Source organism: Mobula hypostoma, chromosome 9 (assembly GCF_963921235.1).
Source record: "Mobula hypostoma chromosome 9, sMobHyp1.1, whole genome shotgun sequence".
NCBI classification, from domain to species: Eukaryota; Metazoa; Chordata; class Chondrichthyes; order Myliobatiformes; family Myliobatidae; genus Mobula; species Mobula hypostoma.
Genome location: NC_086105.1, coordinates 149110232 through 149134764, shown reverse-complemented (window position 1 = coordinate 149134764; position 24533 = coordinate 149110232). Strand labels below are relative to the sequence as shown.

Genomic DNA, 24533 nt, shown 5'->3' with positions numbered 1-24533 from the left:
AGCAGCTGTCCAACTATAACAATCAGTAGAGGGAGTCTGAATGGATTTTTCTTCTTCCTCGACCAGCTCAAATAGCAAGAACAATGGACTTAACCAGATCTAGATAGAGGTTGGGACCTTCTGGTAGTATAAGGTTATCTCATGCCACATGATAGATTTATTGACTATCTTGAAGAGCATAATCGTTTGCATTTATGGTTTTGTTTGCATCATTTACCAGAAATTGGGCAGACAGGAAGTCCAGGGGAGATACAGTGAGACAGGTTCACATTGTCAATCCTCTCATTTAAAAAATACCAGTAAATCCTTTGTGGCATCGTTCAGAGGTAAAGATAGGAACTGTGTATGAGAAGAAATGCGGTCATACTCTTACCTTATCCTATAAATCTCCAATCCTGGCAGCACACATCAAGCAGCTTGAGTAAATGTAAGTATGATAGAACGCACCCATGCATGTTCATTCTGAAGGATCATGTGTACTGTAATGAATCACCACTCTGGGATAGCACTAAACCATGTTCCAGAGTAAACTGTGACAAATGCTAAAATTACAATAAGCAACTTTAACTATTCATGGTACAAATATTATCCACAAAAAACAATGTTCTCTTTACATTAAGATTAATCATTTTCAAAAATTTTTCAGTAGGTTTAATACTATTCGGCACTGTTACTGTTTTATCTTATACTACCTCAATTTTTTTTTGCTCCCTTTTTATACTACTTAATTTAATTTTTGATATACTGTATATATTTATTGTAATTTATAGTTTTTGGTTAGGCATTGCATGTACTGCTGCAGCAAAGCAACAAATTTCATGACATGTGCCAGTGATATTAAACCTGATTCTGATTATGAATGCACAATTGTAATGAATTGATCTGTATGACTGATGCAAGACAAGTGTTCCACTGTACCTTGGTACATGTGACAATAATAAACCAATTTACCAATAAGTCAGCAGCAGCAGTATTTTTCCAATTTTTTGGTCTTTTGTAGAAGGTCATTAGTTCAACAAACCAGAAGGTGGCAAGAAGGCAGCATCCATCATTAAGGATCCTCACCTTCCAGGACAAGCCCTCTTCTCGATACTACCATCAGAGAGGAGCTATAGGAGCCTGCAGACCCACACTCAGCTTTTTAAGGACAGCTTCTTTCTCCCCACCATCAGGTTTCTGAAGAGTCCATGAACCCATGAACCCCACCTCGTCCTTTGACGTTTGCACTATTTATTTTTGTAAGCCTATGGTAATTTTATGTCTTGCATGATACTGCTGCTGCAAAGCAACAAATTTCACAGTATATATCAGTGATAGTTAATCTGATTCTGATTCCTAAGGCATGCAGAAGAATTCACTTTTTACTGACAAAGCACCTGTGATTTGTAGCATAATCCAAAATTTTCAAAGTTCAAAGTATATTTATATCAAAGTACATTTATTGGACAGAAGAGGCTGAGATTCATTTTCTTGCAGGCATACTCAATAAATCCATTATAGAATAATAACCATAATAGGGAACATGAGATGAAGAGTCCTTGAAAGTGAGTTCATTGGTGTAGGAACATTTTAATAATGGGGCAAGTAAAGTTGAGTATCACTTTGGTTCAAGAGCATGATGGTTGAGGGGATTATAACTAAGCACATCACAAACAAGGAGAGGCCTTGACTTTCTGACTAACAAACCACAATCGATAGGGACAGGCAGCAACACTTCTGCATGACACCACAGCACTGGAGAAGAGATTTAACAAGATTTTGCCTGCAGTGGAGGAGAGAGTAGGTGAGCTGTGTTTGTGTTTCTTGGACAGAAGAGGCTGAGAAAGCACCCAATAGAGATATGAGAGGCACAAATGATGTAAGTGGAAAGGAACCTTTCCCCTAAGTAGAGGTAGAGGTCCAGAGGGCATGGGTTGAAGCTGAAGGAGAAATTTTTCACTTGGAGAAAGGTTGGTATCTGATATCATCCAACACCTAAGCAACATTTGGGCAAGGCTGCAGATCTAGTGCTGATAAATGGGATTAGAATGAAATTATACATGATGGTCTGGATAGACGGGATGGACTGAAGAACCTGTTTCTTCTCTGCTGTTTGACTTGATGATCTTTTGACAGGCTCTATCCAATAAAGGATGGAACTTTATTGCAAATTAATACCAGGTTAATACTGTTGCAAGCTAATTCCATTTATACAACTAATTTTAACTATTGCTACTCAGGTTACAGATTTTAATGCAGTGATTTGCATGAATTGAAACACAAGATTGCAGATGCCAGAATCTGAAACAAAAAAATACAAACTGCTGGACTGATTGAATTGAATTGAATTGGCTTTATTTCTTACGTCCTTCACATACATGAGTAAAAATCTTTACGTTACATCTCCGTCTAAATGTGCAATGTGCAATCATAGTAATTAATAATAATTTATAATAAATAGAACAGAGAATGTAATATATACTCAAATCAGCGTGAGTTCATCGGTCTGATGGCCTGGTAGAAGAAACTGTCCCGGAGTCTGTTGGTCCTGGCTTTTATGCTGCTGTACCGTTTTCCAGATGGTAGCAGCTGGAATAAATTGTGGTTAGGAAAGAAGGTTTGGGTTCCCAATGATCCTACGGGCCCTTTTTACACACCTGACCTTGTAAGTGTCCTGAATATTGAGAAGTTCACAACTACAGATGCGCTGGGCTGTCCACACCACTCTCTGCAGAGTCCTGTGATTAATGGAGGTACAGTTCCCATACCAGGCAGTGATGCAGCCAGTCAGGATGCTCTCAATTGTGCCCCTGTAGAAAGTTTTTAGGACTTGGGGGCCCATACCAAACTTCCTCAACCATCTGAGGTGAAAGAGGCGCTGTTGTGCCTTTTTCACCACACAGCTGGTGTGTACAGACCACTTGAGGTCCTCGATGATGTGGATGCCATGAGAACTTGAAGCTGTTTACCCTCTCAACCCCAGATCCATTGATGTCAATAGGGGTTAGCCCATCTCCATTCCTCCTGTAATCCACAACCAGCTCCTTTGTTTTTGCAACATTGAGGGAGAGGTTGTTTTCTTGACACCACTGTGTCAGAGAGATGACTTCTTCCCTGTAGGCCACCTCATTATTGTTTGAGATAAAGCCAATCAATGTAGTGTCATTGGCAAATTTAATTAGCAGATTGGAGCTGTGGGTGGCGATACAGTCATTGGTATACAGGGCGTACAGGAGGGGACTCAGTACGCAGCCCTGAGGGGCTCCTGTATTGAGAGTGTGTTGGAGGTGAGGGAGCCCGCTCTTATAACCTGCTGGGGATCTGACAGGAAGTCCAGGATCAAGCTGCACAAGGCAAGGTCAAGGCCGAGGTCTCTGAGCTTCTTGTCGAGCCTGGATGGAGCTATGGTGTTGAATGCTGAACTGTAGTCCAAGAACAGCATTCTCACATAAGCATTCTCTTATGCAGATGTGTAAGGACAATGTGTAGAGCAGTGGCTATTCTGTCATCTGTCAATCGGTTGTGTCGGTAGGCGAATTGTAGGGGGTCCAGTTTGGGTGGTAGTAAGCTGCAGATGTAATCCTTGATGCAGGGTGTCATCCTGAAACTTCAACAATTTCAAATGCTGTTTGACCCTGTGAGTTGCTCCAGCAGTGTACTTTTTAATGAGTTAAACTCTGGCCCTCATCTGACACGGGGAACTGTAATTTACTGTAATTTGCATGTTGTTGTCGTTTGTTGTATAGTGCCACCTGTTGATGATTGGCATAAATGCAGCTGGTTCCACCTGGCAAAATGGGTACAGTACTGTCGAAGGAAATAGGTCAATGCAGAGTATAAACTATTTCTTCAGTGCCTTTCAGAGTATATATCAGGCTCTTTACAGTCAATCACATACTTTTGGGCTGATGCCCTAATGAGAGTCTCAGCCTGAAATGTGAACTATTTATTCCACTGCATAGATGCTGCCTGACCTGCTGAGTTCCTCCAGCATTTTGTGTGTGTTGATCTGGATTTCCAACATCTGCAGATACTCTTGTGCTTATACTTTTGAGCTATAGTGTCTGTTATAAGTGAGAAAGTGCAGCGGCCGGTTTCCACACTTCTACACATTTCCCGCAAACAGCAATGTGATAATGACCAGTCGGTCAGTTTTAGAAATGAAAAATGGATACTGAACAGGACTTCATGAATAAACTCCCTTGCTCTTTATTGAAGTAGTGTCATGTATTCACCTGAGAAGGTGACCCATTTTACCTGAAAAATGAGTGGCTTGGCACTATAGCGGTTAGTGCAAATGCTGTACAGTGCCAGCAATGACCAATAGAGGTCTGTAAGGAGTTTGTACGTTCTCCCTGTGACCACATGGGTTTCCTCCAGATGCTCCAGTTTCCTTCAACATTTCAGAGATGTATGGATTAGGTTTAGTGAGTTGTGGGCATGCTGTGTTGGCACCAGAAGCATGACAACACTTGTGGTCTAACCCCTGCTCAATCCTCACTGATTTGATTTGACGCTAACAAGCCATTTCAGTGGATGTTGTGAGGTGCATGTTCTGTGAGCCAATTGTCTTAATGTTACTTGGTGTCATTTCCTTTGATGCACTTGGTATTTCTCTGGAAATGGGGGAGAAACTCAATTTTCAGCCATTAAAGAAAACATGCTAGATGCTTTATGGACATTTTGTGTCCAACAATAAATAAATAAATAAATATTGATTGAGATACAGTATGGAATAGGCCCTTCCAGCCACGCTGCCCAGCAATCCCCTGATTTAATCCTAGCCTAATCAAGGGACAATTTACCAGGTGCATCACAGGAAGTGACACCAACTAGCATTAAAACATTTGGCTCACAGAATTCTTAAAGAGTATTTTAAGGAAAGTAAATACAAATTCAGAGTTTGGGGTGCTGGCAACTGATGGCACAGACAGCAATGATGAATCTATTAGCAATATTCAACAGGTCAAAATTTGAGTAACACATTTCACAACTCCCAACATTATTACAAAATAATGGTGAAAATTTCAAAGGTTCAGAGGTCCAATTTAATGTCAGAGAAATGTATACGATATACATCCTACAATGCTTTTTGTTCGCAGAACATCCACGAAAACAGAGAAGTGCCCCAAAGAATGAACAACAGTTAAACATGAGAACCCCAAAGTCCCCCCCAACTCCCCACTCCTGTGCATAAGCGGCAGCAAGGCAACAATAACCCCCCCCCCAGCAAAAAAGAGTGCACCCTCTACTGAGCACCGAGCACAAGCATGAGCTCGGCAATAGCAAAGACACAGACCTTGCAGTTACCCCAAAGACTATCGCATTTCATCTGGCATTCGAGGAACAATGTGATTTTATTTGCCTGACAAATATTCTGGATGTGAAGTAGTAAAAGTCTGGTTCAGGTTTGGATTGGTATCACTTTTGAGGTGGAACACAGGATTCCAGGCAGGCATGAATTTCAATAGCAAAAGCATGGTAGAGGGCTTCAGAGGAAGTCGTAGCAGAGTTTGCAGATGACATGAAAATTGGTGAAGTCATAGATAGTGAAGAGTGTTGTTAAGAACAGAGAGACACAGATCAGCTGGAAAGTTGGGCTGAGTAGAAAAAGATAGAAGTTAATCCATACAAGTGTGAGATACCAAGATGTCAATACTGGCAAGATATTTAGAGTAAATGCAATGGGTCTATAGAATGCCGATGTATAGAGAGATCTTGGGTGGAAGTTAGTAGTTCCCTGAAAATGGTGACAGAGGTAGATAGGGTAGTGAAGAAGCATTTGGCATAGTGTATCTGCCTTCATAGGTCAAGGCAACAAGTGCAAGAATTGGAATGTCATGGTACAGCTGTACAGAACATTGGTTAGGCTATACTTGTGCAGTTCAGTTTGCTATACTACAGGAAGGATGTGGTCCCATTAGAAAGTGAATAATAAGACCATAAGATACGGAAGCAGAAGTAGGCCATTCAGCCCATCGAGTCTGCCCTGCCATTCAATCATGGGCTGATCCAATTCTTCCAGTCATCCCCACTCCATTGCCTTCACCCTTTGATGCCCCGGCTAATCAGTTCTTTAATATCCTAAAATATCAATGTAATACTGGCAAATGATCAGTGCAATCCTGTTTTCCTTTTCCCAGAGCATATATTTATCTCTTGCCAGAATTAAATGAAGGGTGGGGGATGAACCTATGCAAATTCAGGCACTGTAAAAGGATTTCTTTCTACGTTAATTTTTCTCTTATGAGATAAACTCATAGGTCCTTCCTGCTTCTGTTACTGAAACCTTAGTGACAATTCAGTTGATATGAAAGCAGATATTCAGACTAATACAATGAAGATCACAAATCTGAATCCTGACTGAAGTCACCTCACCCATCCTAGGAAATGAAGCTCCTCATTGTAGCTCAATTACTTCAGCTGAGATCAGTACAGTACTCTAATGTGAACTGAACTCACAGCATATCTAGCAAATGAAGTGTCAGTTCAAAGATTATCATTATAAGGTTTCTGGCATTTCTCCATAGAGTTCTTCAGGGGTGAAGCACTGGATTATTTTGTTTAAAAATGTATTTTTGTAACCATACAAAACAAACACATTCTCAAGAAACTTTATGAAAATGCCAAGACTAAGAAGTTTCTCAGGAAATATGACACATGCAACATGTTTCAGTAGTACTCAATAAAGAAACATTTATAAAAAGCCTACCACCTTTGGGACTTCAAAAGAAACAAATGATACAATGAAATAAAGTTGGACAGATTGAGAGTGCAAGAAACATTTCAGACACTCAGAAAAAGCAAGAACAAAGTGAGATGTTTCAACATAAGCTTTATTAGAAGGGCCTATGAAATTTACAAATCAAAGTAAACTGCTCTTTGATTTATTCCATACCTCTGAAGTGAAATACAAAAGTTCAGAGTTTTATTTTTGGATATTTCCAAGCTTTGTGATTTTAGGTTTTAACTCTGAAGCAATCCAGCAATAAAATATAAAATATGAATCTCAAGATTCAGGTTCAACCCATTAAAAATGTAATTTAAGCTATGTTAAATCTGAAATAATAAGAAGGTTTCACCAGCTCGCCATAAACTATTCTATTCAGTTGTCTCTCTGCTATCAAGGGGTTCCATCATTTATTCAGTTTATTGCCTCCTGACCTATTAAACCAGCTGTTTCCAAATTCCATACAGTGTGTTTATTCTCTACCTGAAGAACAACATATCTTTCTTATCACAAACTTCTCAATATTAATTCATAGAAAGGTAAAAGACGAAATCTGAAAGACTGCATGAAAGGGTTAATTTAATTTCAATTCCTTCCTAACAATTTTCCATCCATTAAACTTATGCCAGTATCTACAGTGTCCCAATATGTTTCCAATTGTCAACACTCCTTGCAAGCACCATATAGTTATGCAATCAACTCTAGAAAATTAATAGCCTGTTTTGCATCTCTGGATTTGGATATTCTCCAAATTGTAACGTAATATCAGGTTTCCCTGTAAAAGAGTTACCAAAGCACAGACCTTTCACAGGTTACAGCCAGTACTGTACACATCTCTCTCCCTCTCTCTTCCCCACCCCCTCCAATTCTAATGTCCTTAGTCACTCACCCAACCTTATAAGGCCAATGTTGTTGAGTTCACACCAAGATTCACAAGTTATGAGCAATAATATAAAATATACCATATATCTCATTCTCTATTCCTAGAAGATGCTATGGAGTCTCTGTAATAGGACATTATTAGTTACACTCCACTGTTACAAAGTTCTAAGACTATATGCTTAGCCAAAAGGTCAGCCTCAAATCTCTGAAGTGAGTCTAAATCTCAGAAACTGCTGATCCAGAGGTGAAAGCGCTGTCAATTTCACCATAGCTACCCATCAAAATGACCATTGTTTTAAGTTATATAGTGACATCTCACCAAGAAAGGCCAATTGCATACTGCAGTCCTTGGAAAACCATGGAATCATACAACTCGGAAACAGACCTTTTGGCCTCTCTATTCCATTCCGACCTTCAGTATTAATCTCATCGCCCAGTACTTGGTCCAGAGTACTCTATGCCTATGTGATTCAAGTGCTCATCTAAACACTTCTTAAATACTGTTAACGACCCTGCTTCAACCGCTCTGTCAGACAATACATTCCAGGTACTTTCACTTGGTGAAGAAGGTCCCCATCATATCTCCATTAAATCTCTTTCCTCTTGCCCTAAATTTATACCCTCTAGTTTTATGTACTTCTGATGCTGGGAACAGTTTCCTGCAGTCTACCCTACCTATACCCCTCAATTTTATATGTAGTTAAATGACCAATTTATGCTGGCCAACCACCAAGTTATGTTCTTGACCTTTGAAATATAGCTGACAGTAAATAATGCACCAAGGAAGTCAAATTATTTTTATTCACTTGGATGAAAATAAGGATTTATGTGTGGGTGAGGATCAAATTCCTCCAATGCCATTTCCAAACAATTAGAAAGGAAACCATGGATGTCATTATTAAATAATGTTCAGTCATTTGTATATTTATTTCATATCTTGTTTTATTTTATAAATGTTCAAAGGTGCACCCTTTCACTAGTTGTCTCATTAGCTCTTCTCTTTCCCTGTTAGCACACACACTTGTACTGTAAACTGTACTGATTGGAGAAATTTATTGATTTCAGTATTCTGTTCGAAATGTATTAAACGGAGGTGGAGAGGCATTTCCACCCAAAGACAAAGATAGTTGTTTTGGAAAAGTACATGAATGGCTCTAGAAACAGGGCAAAATACACAAGAAAGTTTTTAGAAAAAAGAACATGAAGAACAAACAGAAGTGATGAAGCAATGTATTGTCTGGAGGCAAGTATCATTTTGGCTGTGCTATTAAATAAGTGTGAAGCATTTATGCTTGCAGGATTTAAAACCTTTCACTCTAAAATTAACTTTCCTTTAATTACCTCTTAAGTGGTTATTGCATTCTGATCTGAAAGACTTCATGTCTCAAAGAAAGTGAAGAAATATGTTCTAGTGATGTCAATGCAAAATGTTCCTACAATGTCAAAACAGCATAGTATTGTGTTCCTAGAAAAATTCCCATTTAAGGTGACCTGTAAGTCCCTATCACAAGAACAATTTATAAATGATCTATTTGTCTGTATATCTGTTGTACCAAAGTATGTTGAGCATCATATAAATACAGTGAAGAAAAAAATGAACAAGAGAAAGAGATGATTGGTTGAATAGTTTGTAAGATTATCATAATCTGCAATCCTAATCTGTTTCATGAAACAATTTAAAGACTTTTATGGATTGTGAACCAATGTGTTTTGTAACCAGGCCTTGTATTACCAACAATGGTTTAAAACCCATTGCTCACTTTACAATTGAATTTCTTTTTTTTAAATTTTGTTCTGTGTGATTTGGCAATGGAACCAATAATATCAGCCAGTGAGATTCTGAACGGAGTGCAAGACCACTCAAAAGCTAAACTTTTACAACCTCTGTATCTCTCAGCAATATCTGTGAATGGTTTTGTAATCAAGTTCAAAATGATGCATAAATATGGGATGGTGAAGAAAGTGAAACTAACTGGAAGGTAGGTTAGGTGAATGTGGAGCTACATTTTAGACAGTTCAAAGTGATAAGAAATAACTAAAAAGGAGAAGGACAATGAGAAAAATACAAGAACAAATGTTAGCACCAGCAAGAACTGAGAATCAACATGCTCCAAACATTGCAGAAATGCTGTCAAAGCTCTATCTAAACATGCATCATGGGACTAATCACTTGCTACATTGCAAAATAAATTAACCCTCTGAGCGCTTTATAAACTTTTCTAAACTGTATCAAAAATGACCAGGTTGGTGCATCTTTGCACACTGAATGATGTTTGTTGAAAAGTATGTCTTATGTACAGATATTTCTTAATGTCCTTAAGGAATACAATAGGTGCTTGAATTCTGAAAGTTCAGTTCTCAAAGGGTTAATGAACCATGGCTTCTTGGACACATAAGACATAAGCTATTTCACCCATAAATAATTTACAAGCTCCTTGATCAGGGCTTTCTGTATCGGTTTTTTGGCGTTTCTCCACATCCCGTGATGTCACAGGATGAAAGGGATGGGTTTTTCCCAGTGGAGATCGCTCCCAGCAAAGCAGGAAGCTCATGGGTGATGATGCGCTCGATTTTCTCCAGCAGACATCCTCCCATGTACGAGCAATGTGCAGATAACACTTTGAAACTATTGATGGAATTAATGCCAAAAAAATCTTTGTAGACGCTAGGATTGGGAAGGTCAAACTTGCTGACATTTGTTTTAGCCAAGATGGATTTAAAGATGTAAAATTTGTCTGGTTCATCCAGTATTTCATTAAAAACCAGTTCTGGATCACTGAAGAAGGTCATTTTGTCTTTAAAAGTTTGCAAGTAGCGGTCCACAAGAAGGGCATGAATGCGCACACGGATTGCATGCTGGCGGATAAAAGCAATTTTGTTCTCCAGCCTGTTCTCAATCACTTGATTAAGATCCTCCAGTAGGGAGACCTCCTCTTTCAGAAAGAGATTTTGATTTGTATCAGGTTGGTACTCAAAGGGCCAGAAAGAGCTAACATAGACCCTTGGTGGTTCAGTGACATTGATTAATGGTGCCAAGCTCCAGAAGAGAGCTCCATAGACTCGCATTAGTTCTTGAGTGGCTACATTATCAGCCTTGTTTAGAATTATTCTGATTTGGGATTCACGACCTTTCAACTGACGGAAGAGCAGTTCTAATTCCAATCCAACATCTAGCTTTGTAGGGTCAAACACAACGAATATGAGGTCCGCTCGGTCAATGAACCACTGGCAAACATCATTGAAAGGATAACCTTTAAAAAATAGAAAAAATAGAAAATTACTGTAATATTGTACATAGAAAAGCTCAGGTTAATAATCATGGGTCATAGAACAGTACCACACAGGAACAGGTCCTTCAGCTCAAAATGTTGTACTGAACATTTAAATTAGTAATCAAATAGCCACCTAAACTAATCTCTTCTGCTTACACAATGTCCAGCTGCTTCCATTTTCCTCACATTCATGTGCGTATCCAAACGTCTCTAATGTATCTGCTTCTCCCACCAACTCAGGCAGAGCATTCCAGGCAACCCCACTCTGTGTGTAAAAAAAAACTTGCCCCTCACATCTCCTTTAAAATTACCTGCTCACCTTAAATGTGTACCCTCTGGTATTGGACATTTCAACTCTGGGAAAAAGATACTGTCGATTCTATGCCTCTCATAATCTTATAAACCTCTATCAGATCTCCCTTCGGCCTCTGCTGCTCCAGAGAAAACAATCCAAGTTTGTGCAACTACTTGTGCACATGTCCTCTAATCCAAGCAACATCCGAGTAAGCCTCTTCCATACCCTTTCCAAAGCCTTGACATCCTTCTTATAATGTGGCAACCAGACTGTTCGCAAAACTATGCTTCACAGGAGATGTACATCCTTGAGTCAAGTTTGTGGAGCAGATGTAAACCCTCAAGTGTTTGGGGAATTGATGAAAATCCTTTTTTAATATTCACACTATTTAAAAATATAATTGCATAACTTCCATGAACTCCTTTGATAGGATCTCAAGAACTTTTGTTTCCCTACTTTACTCAGATCAGATTACTTCATACAAGAAGAGAAATTCTTGCCAAAGTGAACTAAATGAATCTTTGGCAAGATGGCCAAGAGGATTTTTCCCATGGGTGCATTTAAACTACTCTGTATTTCTCATTCTCCATTCCCCCTTCACCTCTATCTATTGCTATTGCCTTGCCAGTCTTATGCAGCCATTTGACAATGCCACAGAAGATCATGACAAAATTTACACTTAACCATTCTATTCCTCAATGAAACACTTCAGTATAGCGCTTCCAATTTTGTGGACCACAATAATTGAACAGTTCCTCTTTTTCTCCAAAAGCTTCTGCAACTGAAGAAAAAGAAGTCCTTAACTTCATCAATAAATGGGCAAAACAATCTACAGCTATAGTTGTAGAGACGTTTATCTATCCTTTATTCTGTAATATCAACTACACATTCATAATCAATTTCCAATTTTCAATAAACAGTGTTCTGGTTAAACTTCCTATTCCACCCCTACCCAACCCTTGCAGTCCATATTATCACCCAACTCGTGGCAAATACCCTGCACTGGTTGGACAATGTAAGTCAAAGACTAAGTTTCCTCCACCATTCCATTTATGGGCTCCTCTGCCTGTTTGAGTCACAGACTTGCTTATGTCCTTGACAACTAAACAAATCTAAACCACAATCTAATCAACAAGGCATGACTTGGATCAAACTGAACAACAACTTTTCACTTACATGTCTACATGTCAGAGTCCAACTCAGAATGAAAGTTCCTTGGGTTGCAGACTTGCTGCAGATGAAACATTCTACCTGTATATCCATTTCTAATTGTGGTTTTAGGAAATGTAATTTAAGTTTTTATGTAATTAAGCCATATAGTTTAATTTAATCTTCTTAGTTTAACTCAAAGTTACTTCTCCTTCCCCCTCTCACAAAATCCCCCATTTCCTACTCAGCTTGCAATATGATTTGTAAGCAGTTATTATAGTTTTATAAGTTGTATACAGTACCTCTCTCTTGCTGTTTACGGTTTTCAATGATTCCAGGGGTGTCCACAATAGTCACTCGTTCTAGCAGCTTGTGTGGGAACTCGATGCCAACAAGTTTCTCTAGAAAGTTCTGCCCGAATTTTTCTAGAGGAGAAAATGATCGAGCACTATCGGCAGCCATGACAATTCCTTCCACAGTCCGTATCTTATTTCCATGTGTGAGTACTGTGAATTCTGTTGTAGTTGGCTCTGCACCTAATGGGTAGGTAGAAAATACGGGAAAATTAGGAACAGGCAGCAGAGATCATTTGACACGCAAAGCCTGCTCCTTCATTCAGTTACCCTTGCACATCAACTCTATTGAATCTGGAGCAGCAGCTGGATGACCTTCGACTCATAAGGGAGAATGAGGTAGTCATAGGTGAGAGCTACAGGGAGGTAGTCACACCTAGGCTGTCGGAAGCAGGTCGTTGGGTGACAGTCAGAGGGGGGAAAGCGAAGGTGAGCAGACAGGTAGTGCAGAGCAGCCCTGTAGCCATTCCCCTGAATAATAAGTTTACCATCCTGGATACTGTTGGCGGGGAGGACCGACCAGGTGTGAGCCACGGTGGCAGGGCCTCCGGCACTGAGTCTGACCCTGTGGTGCAGAAGGGTGGGACGGAGAAGAGGAGAGCTGTGGTCATTGGAGACTCTATAGTCAGGGGAGCAGACAGGAGATTTTGTGGACATGAGAAGGACACCCGCATGGTTTGTTGCCTCCCAGGTCCCAGGGTCCGGGATGTCCTGACTGGGTGCACGACATCCTGGTACGAGAGGGAAAGCAACCAGAAGTCATGATACATGTTGGGACCAACGACATAGGCAGGAAGAGGGATGAGGTCCTGAAGTGTGAGTTTCGGGAATTAGGCAGAAGGCTGAAGAACAGGACCTCAAGGGTGACGTTCTCAGGATTGCTGCCAGTGCTACATGACAGAGATGGTAAGAATTGGAGGATGGCAGTTGAATGCGTGGCTGAGGAGTTGGTGCAGGGAGCAGGGTTTTAGATTTTTAGATCATTGAGATCTCTTCTGGGGAAGGTGGGACCTGTACAGATTGGATGGGTTGCACCTGAACTCGAGAGGGAGCAATATCTTTGCAGGTAGGTTTGCTAGCATGGTTCGGGAGGGTTTAAGCTAATTTGCGAGGGGGATGGGACCCAGAGCGATAGAGCAGTGAAAGAAGTGCATGGAGTAAAGCCAGATCTAACATACAGAGAAGCTTTGAGAAAAGAGAAGCAGAATAAACAGTGTAAAGACAGTAAGGTAGAAGGGCTGAAATGTGTGTACCTCAATGCAAGAAGCATCAGGAACAAAGGTGATGAACTGAGAGCTTGGATACATACATGGAATTATGATGTAGTGGCCGTTACAGAGACTTGGCTGGCACCAGGGCAGGAATGGATTCTCAATATTCCTGGATTTCAGTGCTTTAAAAGGGATAGAGAGGGAGGAAAAAGGGGAGGAGGGGTGGCATTACTGGTCAGGGATACTATTACAGCTACAGAAAGGGTGGGTAATGTAGCAGGATCCTCTTTTGAGTCAATATGGGTGGAATTCAGGAACAGGAAGGGAGCAGTTATTCTACTGGGGGTATTCTATAGGCCCCCTGGTAGCAGCAGAGATACAGAGGAGCAGATTGGGAGGCAGATTTTGGAAAGGTGCAAAAATAACAGGGTTGTTATCATGGGTGACTTTAACTTCCCTAATATTGATTGGCACCTGATTAGTTCAAGGGTTTAGATGGAGCAGAATTTGTTAAGTGTGTCCAGGATGGATTCCTGTCACAGTATGTGGACAGGCCGACCAGGGGGAATGCCATACTAGATCTAGTACTAGGTAATAAACTGGGTCAGCTCACAGATCTCTCAGTGGGTGAGCATCTGGGGGACAGTGACCACCGATCCCTGGCCTTTATAATTATCATGGAAAAGGATAGAATCAAAGAGGACAGGAAAATTTTTAATTGAGGAAAGGCAAATTATGAGGCTATAAGGCTAGAACTTGCGGGTGTGAATTGGGTTGATGTTTTCGCAGGGAAATGTACTATGGACATGTGGTCGATGTCTAGAGATCTCTTGCGGGATGTAAGGGATAAATTTGTCCCGGTGAGGAAGATAAAGAATGGTAGGGTGAAGGAACCATGGGTGACAAGTGAGGTGGAAAATCTAGTCAGGAGGAAGAAGGCAGCATACATGAGGTTTAGGAAGCAAGGATCAGATGGGTCTATTGAGGAATATAGGGAAGCAAGAAAGGAGCTTAAGAAGGGGCTGAGAAGAGCAAGAAGGGGGCATGAGAAGGCCTTGGCGAGTAGGGTAAAGGAAAACCCCAAGGCATTCTTCAATTATGTGAAGAAAAAAAGGATGACAGGAGTGAAGGTAGGACCAATTAGAGATAAAGGTGGGAAGATGTGCCTGGAGGCTGTGGAAGTGAGCGAGGTCCTCAATGAATACTTCTTTTCGGTATTCACCAATGAGAGGGAACTTGATGATGGTGAGGACAATATGAGTGAGGTTGATGTTCTGGAGCATGCTGATATTAAGGGAGAGGAGGTGTTGGAGTTGTTAAAATACATTAGGACAGATAAGTCCCCGGGGCCTGACGAAATATTCCCCCGGCTACTCCACGAGGCAAGAGAAGAGATTGCTGAGCCTCTGGCTAGGATCTTTATGTCCTCGTTGTCCACGGGAATGGTACCGGAGGATTGGAGGGAGGCGAATGTTGTTCCCTTGTTCAAAAAAGGTAGTAGGGTTACTCCGGGTAATTATAGACCAGTGAGCCTTACGTCTGTGGTGGGAAAGCTGTTGGAAAAGATTCTTAGAGATAGGATCTATAGGCATTTAGAGAATCATGGTCTGATCAGGGACAGTCAGCATGGCTTTGTGAAGGGCAGATCGTGTCTAACAAGCCTGATAGAGTTCTTTGAGGAGGTGACCAGGCATATAGATGAGAGTAGTGCAGTGGATGTGATCTATATGGATTTTAGTAAGGCATTTGACAAGGTTCCACACGGTAGGCTTATTCAGAAAGTTAGAAGGCATGGGATCCAGGGAAGTTTGGCCAGGTGGATTCAGAATTGGCTTGCCTGAAGAAGGCAGAGGGTCACAGTGGAGGGAGTACATTCAGATTGGAGGATTGTGACTAGTGGTATCCCACAAGGATCTGTTCTGGGACCTCTACTTTTCGTGATTTTTATTAACGACCTGGATGTTGGGGTAGAAGGGTGGGTTGGCAAGTTTGCAGACGACACAAAGGTTGGTAGTGTTGTAGATAGTGCAGAGGATTGTCAAAGATTGCAGAGAGACATTGATAGGATGCAGAAGTGGGCTGAGAAGTGGAAGATGGAGTTCAACCCGGAGAAGTGTGAGGTGGTACACTTTGGAAGGACAAACTCCAAGGCAGAGTACAAAGTAAATGGCAGGATACTTGGTAGTGTGGAGGAGCAGAGGGATCTCGGGATACACGTCCACAGATCCCTGAAAGGATAGGGTAGTTAAGAAAGCTTATGGGGTGTTAGCTTTCTTAAGTCGAGGGATAGAGTTTAAGAGTCGCGATGTAATGATGCAGCTCTATAAAACTCTGGTTAGGCCACACTTGGAGTATTGTGTCCAGTTCTGGTCACCTCACTATAGGAAGGATGTGGAAGCATTGGAAAGGGTACAGAGGAGATTTACCAGAATGCTGCTTGGCTTAGGAAGTACGCATTATGATCCGAGATTAAGGGAGCTAGGGCTTTACTCTTTGAAGAGAAGGAGGATGAGAGGAGACATGATAGAGGTGTACAAGATAATAAGAGGAATAAATAGAGTGGATAGCCAGCGCCTCTTCCCCAGGGCACCACTGCTCAATACAAGGGGACATGGCTTTAAGGTAAGGGGTGGGAAGTTCAAGGGGGATATTAGAGGAAGGTTTTTTACTCGGAGAGTGGTTGGTGCACGGAATGCACTGCCTGAGTCAGTGGTGGAGGCAGATACACTAGTGAAGTTTAAGAGACTACTAGACAGGTATATGGAGGAATCTAAGGTGGGGGCTTATATGGGAGGCAGGGTTTGAGGGTCAGCACAACATTGTGGGCCGAAGGGCCTGTACTGTGCTGTACTATTCTATGTTCTATGTTCTATTTTCCTGATTTTTACTACATACCCTTGCCAAAGTAGCCATTCTTCCATCACACGCAATCATTCCAATTTTTTTGCTGAAGTAGAAAAATTATTCTGGGTGAGGTATGCAGGAAAAGCATATAGATGGAAGCTTGAAGATCAATTGGATTTCCAGACGTTGAGGTCCAATGGCTGGAACCCCAAGTCTGCGAATCTCTGCAAGTCTGCTGGGGAAGTCAGCTGGTGAATCCATGAGTCCGCTGTAGGCTGGAGGCCAAAGATGGCCTATCTTGGGTTTAGAGGTCGGTGTATGAGCTTGGATTGGTGGGTAGGAAGGAGAGAGGAATGGGGCTTGTTACTTGTGTTCTGTGTTGTTCTGCCCAGCATTGTGGGCATGCTATGTTGGCACCAGAGTGTGTGGTGACACTTGTGGACTGCCCCCATCACATCCTTGAGTGTGTTGGTTATTAATACAAATGACACATTACTGTATGTTTTGATAAATAAATAAGAATCAGATTCCAAATCTGAATTTGAAAAAAAGCAGAGGATCGTATATTGAGCACACAAAGCTGCGGAAAGAAACTTCTGCACAAACAGTGGAGCAGTGTGCAAGCAATAGTCCTGACTACCTCCTAATTCCTCAGCCCCCAAGTAATCTTTCTAACAATCATCAATTGATTACTTTAAATCCACATTCCTACTTAGTGACCTAGCTCCTAAAATAAATTACCTTGCTAATCTGGAGTAATGAATGAGCTATACTGTATTTTGTTTAACTAGTAAATGGCATTTATGGTAGTAAGAGTTAATAAGTTGTGGGCATGCTATATTGGAACCGGAAGTGTGGCAACACTTGTAGGCTATCCCCAGCACATACTTAGGTGTTAGGTGTGTTGATTGTTAACACCAACAACACGTTTCAATGAATGTTTCAATATATACATGATAATTAAATCTGAATCTGAGATGTTTGGGGCATGGGAGGCCTAAGATAGGAGTGTAAATATATCTGTCCCTTTGGCTGTGTTCCTAGTCATGAACTTAATGTTAAAGCAATCTTTATTGAGTCCATCACCCAAATATTTAACATTCTCTATATTGCCTTTCTGTACCTGTATACAACTGGTAGACAGTCTCATCCAGTCCAAGGAGATAGTTGACCATGGTGGATTTTCCAACACTCCAGGGTCCCAAAAACAATACCATTGGTTTTGATACAATTTCTCCATCTGAAAGTAGAACAATTATATAATTCATGGTATCACATAGCAAGACAACACTGAGTTCACAGAATCATAGAATGGTAGTACCATAGGAGAGCCTTCAAGTCCATTGCGGCTCTACTTTACAGCAATTAAGCGAGTCCTGGTTCCCGCTCTCTCCCCACAACTCTTTAAATTCTTTCCCTTTATATCCTTTTCTGAACATTATAATTGAATCATCCTTTACTACTAAACCTGGAAGTCAATTCCAGACTCAAATACTCACTAGATTTAAACTTTAAATACCTCTATCTGATCTTCCTGCTATCTCCTCTGTTCTTAAGAACAAACCCAGTATTTACAATCCAGCCACATTACAAAAGAGCTTCAACTTCAAAATGATTTTGGTAAATCATCAACTATGCCTCTTCTAAAGTGCTTTCATCCTTTCAAGGTTCAGACCCTAGAGCTGGATATAGTATTCCACTTGAAGATGAACCAGTGTTTCATAAGGCTTATTCATGACTTTTAAATTCTAAGCCACTATTTATAAACTTTAACTTCCCAACAGTGCCAGTGATCGCTCCCAACGGGGCCACCACTTGGACCAGGTGTGAGTTCTGAGATTTATGTGATTGGACTGTACTCTATTCAGTCTCCTTCAGTTTTTCCGCATTTTCTTTTCTTGTGGCTGATCGGCGGGTGGGTAATCTGTAAGTTCTTTGTATATGGGTGGGGGCTAGGGGTTTTTTGATGCCGCTGTCGCTGTCCTTTTTTGCAAGTGAGAGGGTTGGTCACTTTTTTCTGCAGGGGAGGGTTGAGAATGCAGTGCATTTGTCACTGCGTTTTTCTGCGAGTGAGGGGGTTGGGGATTGTATTGCTGTTTTTTTTCTGTGGGGAGCAGGTCAGGGATTGTTATTGTTGCTGTTTCTTCAGTGAGTGAGGGGGTCAGGAATTGTATTGTTACTGTTTTTTTCTGTGAGGAGGGGGTCAGAGATTGTTTATCGTTGCGGTTTTTTTCTGTGGGGAGAGGTTAGGGGATTGTATTATTGCCTTTTTTCTGCAGGGAAGGGACGGGGGTTGTATTGTTGCTATTTTTTTCAGTGGGGTGGGGGATTGGTGATGTTATAGAATATAGAAACATAGAAATCTACAGCACATTACGGGCCATTCGGCCCACAATGTTATGTCAACCATGTAACCTACTCTAGAAACTGCCTGGGATTTCCCTACTGCATAGCCCCCTATTTTTCTATGCTCCATTTACCTATCTAAGAGTCTCTTAAAAGACCCTATTGTATCTGCCTCTACCACCTTTGCTGGCAGTGCATTCCATGCACCCACCACTCTCTGTGTGAAAATCTTACCTCTGACGTCCCCTCTGTACCTACTTCCAAGCACCTTAAAACTGTGCCCCCTCGTGTTAGCCATTTCCGCTCTGGGGAAGAGTCTCTGGCTATCCACATTATCAATGCCTCTCATCATCTTATACACCTCTGTCAGGTCACCTCTCATCCTCCCTTGCTCCAAGGAGAAAAGGCCAAGTTCACTCAACCTATTCTCATAAGATATGCCCTCCAATCCAGGCAAAACCCTGCACTTTCTCTATAGTATCCACATCCTTCCTGTAGTAAGGTGACCAAAACGGAACACAGTACTCCAAATGGGGTCTAACCAAGGTCTTATATAGCTGTAACATTACCTCACAGCTCTTAAACTCAATCCCACAGTTGATGAAGGCCATCACACCATACACCTTAACAACACTGTAAACCTATGCAGCAGCTTTGAGTGTCCTATGGACCCAGACCCCAAGATCTCTCTGATCCTCCACACTGCCAAGAGTCTTACCTTTAATACTATATTCTGTCTTCAAATTTGACCTACCAAAATGAACCAATTCACACTTATCTGGATTGAACTCCATCTGCCACTTCTCAGCCCAGTTTTGCATCCTATCGATGTCCTGCTGTAACCTCTGATAACCCTCCAGACTACATAACCAGTGTTGTAAATTCCACCAGAATGGAGTAGAATCTAATGGAAAATCTCCTCCTAAACATCCACCTGCCCTTTGGATGAGAGGAGGTGTGGCACCCTTCTTAAGCTTCATGACATCAATCCTCTACCTGCCTTTTACTGGTACCTCCTTGTGTCCTCTAATTAGCCTGTAACTTGAAATGAAGCTTCCTAATCTTTCATTGTCACCATTCCAGACCCAACTTCTGAAGGCATAAAACAGCAAGATTTCTTACTCAGACTTTGCAGTTTACTTCGGAGTCTGTCCTGAGGTATGGAGATAAGCAGGTGCAGTCAACCTTAAATTCTCTATAAATTGAGTATTACCTTCCTCCTTTTAAAATTCTAAATTCCAGGAAATAGCTGCTTCTTCCCCACCCTGCATTCTGTACAGTTTTAGATGGATTCTTGATAAGTGAGAAGGTGAAAGGTTATTTGGACAGGTGGGAATACAGTTTAGGGTATAGTTATTTAATGGCAGAGCAGACCTTTCTTCCTTTCTCGTTTATTTGTCCAGTCTCCCCTTAATTGTGATTCCTCTACCTTCTTTAGTTGCTCCGTAGAGAAGTGTGTTCCATATTCCCTATGATCTTTGCGGAACAGGATTCCTTTGGAATTCCCGATTGGATTTCTAGATTGGGGTTACATTGATTTGAGTAAGAATTGTGACAAAGTCCCTCATGGGACGCTCATCCAGAAGATTAAGATGCATGGGATGCCTGGTCATTTGGATTCAGAATTGGCTTGCCCATAGAAAACAGAGGGTGTTCTAGATCAGATCTGTTGATATGAATACCCAGAGACCAACAGCGAACTGGTGTGGGATGAATGGCTGACTACAAAAATTACTGGTATTGAACTTCAGATCACTGGGCCACAGGAAAGGCAGCTCAACTTTAAGAACATCTTAGTATGACCTGCTTCAGGAACATATGATTTACAGATGAACTTTATGCCAGTGAAGTCCCAGTGAACATCACCTGACACCAATGCATATGTCCAAGCAACTCTGTCTTACATTGGTCAGTCACACCAAGTCCTGGACTCTCATCTCCACACCTTTCAATGAATTCATAGTGTGAACTTGATTATATTTAGCTAAAAATGCCCGGGTTTTGATAAAATTCCCTTCCATGTGGTAAAAAATTTTTCATCACACAAAGGAATTTCAAACCTGCGACACTGAAATTAAGTTAGCATTTGCCCCCTTTGTCCAGACACTTCTAAGTGTCTGTGCTCTGTACTGTGTTAATTTGTAATCTGTTGTTCTTTAATCTGCAAAATTCAGCACCATTTTCCAATTCTCAAGTCTACATCACTCACAGAAGGGATGAACAGAGGTCCCAACACCAATCTCACAACAGGGTAGACAGGGAGACTGGAGGTTGAAAGCAGGCGAGAGGTTTAAACCAGTGAGGCTGAGGTCAGTGCTGGTTGAACTGGGTAGGATGAAGGTGACAGGACACAGAGGTAAGGGAGGGAGTTGAGAGGGCGGGTGTAAGATAAAAAACTGCTCAGATGGGCTCGGGGGGGCAAAGGCAGAAACAAAGGTTTCAGCACTTGTAGGGTGGGATCAGCCTGTGCTGTGAGGGTAGGAGCAGGCAGTCAGTGACGAAGCAAAACCAACAGTGGCAATACATCTGAAGGTCTAATGGAGGTCTATAGAGTTGCACAGTATGGTGGCCATAGAGACAGAGTGAGTGGACTGGAAGCAGAATTTTTTTGCTGGCAGTGAGGAGTTGCAGGGGCTGTGGTGAGATCAAGCCAGGTTACAACAGCTTAACCCGAGTGTCAGCAGATGGGAGTGTTGGGTAGGTGGGAGTCAGCAACAGATTCCTAGGAATTCCAAAGTAACATGACAGGAGTAAAGAAGGGATGGACAAGGTCAGACTGACTGAAACAGCAGAAGTAGATGGGGAGGGGTCAACCCTGTTATTGTTGATGTTTTCTGCGGGGAGAGGGTCACAGATAGTTATTGTTGCTGTTTTTTTCTGTGGGTGAGGGGTTTGAGGATTGTTTTGTTGCTGTTTTTCTGAGGGGAGGGGGGTCGGGGATTGTTATTGCTGTTTTTTCTGCGAGTGAGGGGGATGGGGATTGTAGTTATCGCTGTTCTTTTCTGCTGGAAAGGGGTGGGGGATTCTGGTGTCTGCAAGTTTTGTTTCTTTTACCTTTTCATGTGTATTGCATGGCTATCTGGAGAAGACAGATAACAGAGTTCTACATGCATACACTGACACTAAAATTAACCTTGAACCTATATTTAACTACTTTCTCAACTTACCATCCCTTGTAATGAATTGCACGACTATATACCTAGAAACATAGAAAATCTACAGCACAATACAGGCCCTTCGGCACACAGAGCTGTGCCGAACATGTCCTTACCTTAAAACTACCTAGGCTTACCTATAGCCCTCTATTTTTCTAGGCTCTATGTATCCATCCATGGGAAAAAGCCTCTGACTATCCACACGATCAATGCTTCTCATTATCTCGTACACCTCTGTCAGGTCACCTCTCATCCTCCGTCGCTCCGAAGGAGAAAAGGCCGAGTTCACTCAACCTATTCTCATAAGGCATGCTCCCCAATCCAGACAACATCCTTGTAAATCTCCTCTGCACCATTTCTATGGTTTCCACATCCTTCCTGCAGTGAGGCAACTAGAATTGAGCACAGTACTCCAAGTAGGGTCTGACCAGGGTCCTATATAGCTGCAACATTACCTCTTGGCTCTTAAACTCAATCCCACGATTGGTGAAGGCCAATGCACCATATGCCTTCTTAACCACAGAGTCAACCTGCGTAGCAGCTTTGAGTGTCCTATGGACTGGGACCCTAAATCCCTCTGATCCTCCACACTGCCAAGAGTCTTGCCATTAATGCTATATTCTGCCATCATATTTGACCTACCAAAATGAACCACCTCACACTTATCTGGGTTGAACTCCATCTGCAACTTCTCAGCCCAGTTTTACATCCCATCAATGTCCTATCAACTGAAGTATATATACTCTGATCTCTGTTTTTGTACGTTTTTTTTCAGAATTATATTGGTGACGCAAGAGATTATGCAGATGTTGGAAAGCTTGAGCAACACACACATGTTGGGGGAGCTCAGCAGTTCAGACAGCATCTATGCAAGGAAATGAACAGTCAACAATCAGGGCCTATTGAAGGGTCTCAGCCCAAAACATCAACTGTTTCTTTCCCTCCACAGATCCCACCTGACCTGCTGATTTCGTCCAGCATTTTGTGTGTGTTGCTTTAGATTTATTGCCTGTAACAATATGCATGTAAAACTTTACATTTCTCTGCATTACGTATCATCAGCCACCTATTCCATCATTCCACAGCTCATTTATATATCCTATTTCTCTCATTTTTGCAGTTCACTATGATTCCCAGTTTTGTAACTATACATCTCCTATTCTAACCCTTTTCCTGTTCATGTGCCTACAGAACTTCTGTGGATTTCCTTCTATGTTTGCAGCTAGTCTTACCTTGTGCTTCTTTTTATTTTGTTTCTTACTTATTCTCTGAGCTTTTTGTAATCAGCCTACTCTCATTAGTACTAACAATCTGTCATCATTCTTTTTCTCTGAGTTATTTGTCAGCTCCAGTCACACTGAAGGATATCCCTCCTAAATGGGTATTTTTGAACATTCTGTGTGTAAGGCATAGATAGGTGAATTCCTGATGGGCAAGGGATGAAAGGTTGCCATGGATGGATGGGAATGCAGAATATACATTAGATCAGATCACCTATCGTCTTATTAATAGTGGAACTGGCATGAAGGGCTGAATGGCCAACTCCTGCTTATGATTTGTTTGTTCGTATATAGAAATGTCTGGCAAGAAGATACAAAAATCAGTTATTATCCTCAGAATGGAAACCAAAGAGATATAAATTTTGGTTTAATGGTGGCACCTGGTCTCCAAGTCAGAAAGTCGAAGGGTTTAAGTATTACTTTAAAGCGTTGAGCAACATAGCAGAAGTAAAGGGATACAACACTGGAAAACGTAGCACCTTTCAGAGGAGGTGTTAAACCAAAGCCCTCTTTACTCACCCACGTCTCTTTTGAAGGATACCAGAGGAATGTTCTCTGTTTCTGGCCAATATACATTCCTTAACCATCAACAGAAACAAATTATGTAGTCCAACAATCTGATTGTTAGCAAATAGAATTATTGGGCGTAAATTCACTGCTGCATTTTTCTACATTCAGAAGAAAAATTACATTAATTTGCCAGAAGCTTACTGTGATCACCTGAGAATATGGAAATCAATCTAGAAATGAATTATCTTTCATATTACTGATTGAAGTGTTTAAGACATCTCTAAATATCTCAGAATGACTTCTGAAGTCAATGGGTTGTGCCTTGCAGTATCTCAATCAGATTTTTCGTGTTTGACTAATAACTGCTTATCTGATTATTCTGAGTTAGTTGGTTAGTTAATTGGATTCTGTATTTCAGGTGACTAGTAGGACAGATACAAATGTTTGCAAGGTAAGAATGGAAGGCTATTTGGCTAGGCAAACAAGTCTAATAGTTTGGAAGTTCTAACTACAGGATAAAGTTTTCC

At 41.3% G+C, this 24533-nt stretch overlaps 1 protein-coding gene and 1 long non-coding RNA gene across 4 annotated transcripts in view; one reads left to right on the top strand and one right to left on the bottom strand.

Moving 5' to 3' along the window:
• Positions 1-24533, top strand: part of LOC134352177 (uncharacterized) — a 42929-nt gene that overhangs the window by 6784 nt on the left and 11612 nt on the right. The window lies entirely within an intron of this gene.
• The window catches only part of srl (sarcalumenin), a 119050-nt gene continuing 101138 nt past the window's right edge, over positions 6622-24533 (bottom strand). For 2 of the 3 annotated variants that reach the window (XM_063059448.1, XM_063059450.1), the window contains 3 exons: positions 17839-17955; positions 12610-12843; positions 6623-10842 (listed from right to left, as the gene is read on the bottom strand). In XM_063059448.1, coding sequence (XP_062915518.1) covers positions 10031-10842; positions 12610-12843; positions 17839-17955 — 1163 coding nt within the window. In that variant the 3' untranslated portion in view covers positions 6623-10030. Of the gene's footprint in view, positions 10843-12609; positions 12844-17838; positions 17956-24533 lie in introns of all 3 variants that reach the window. The other variant, XM_063059451.1, reaches the window with a different exon arrangement.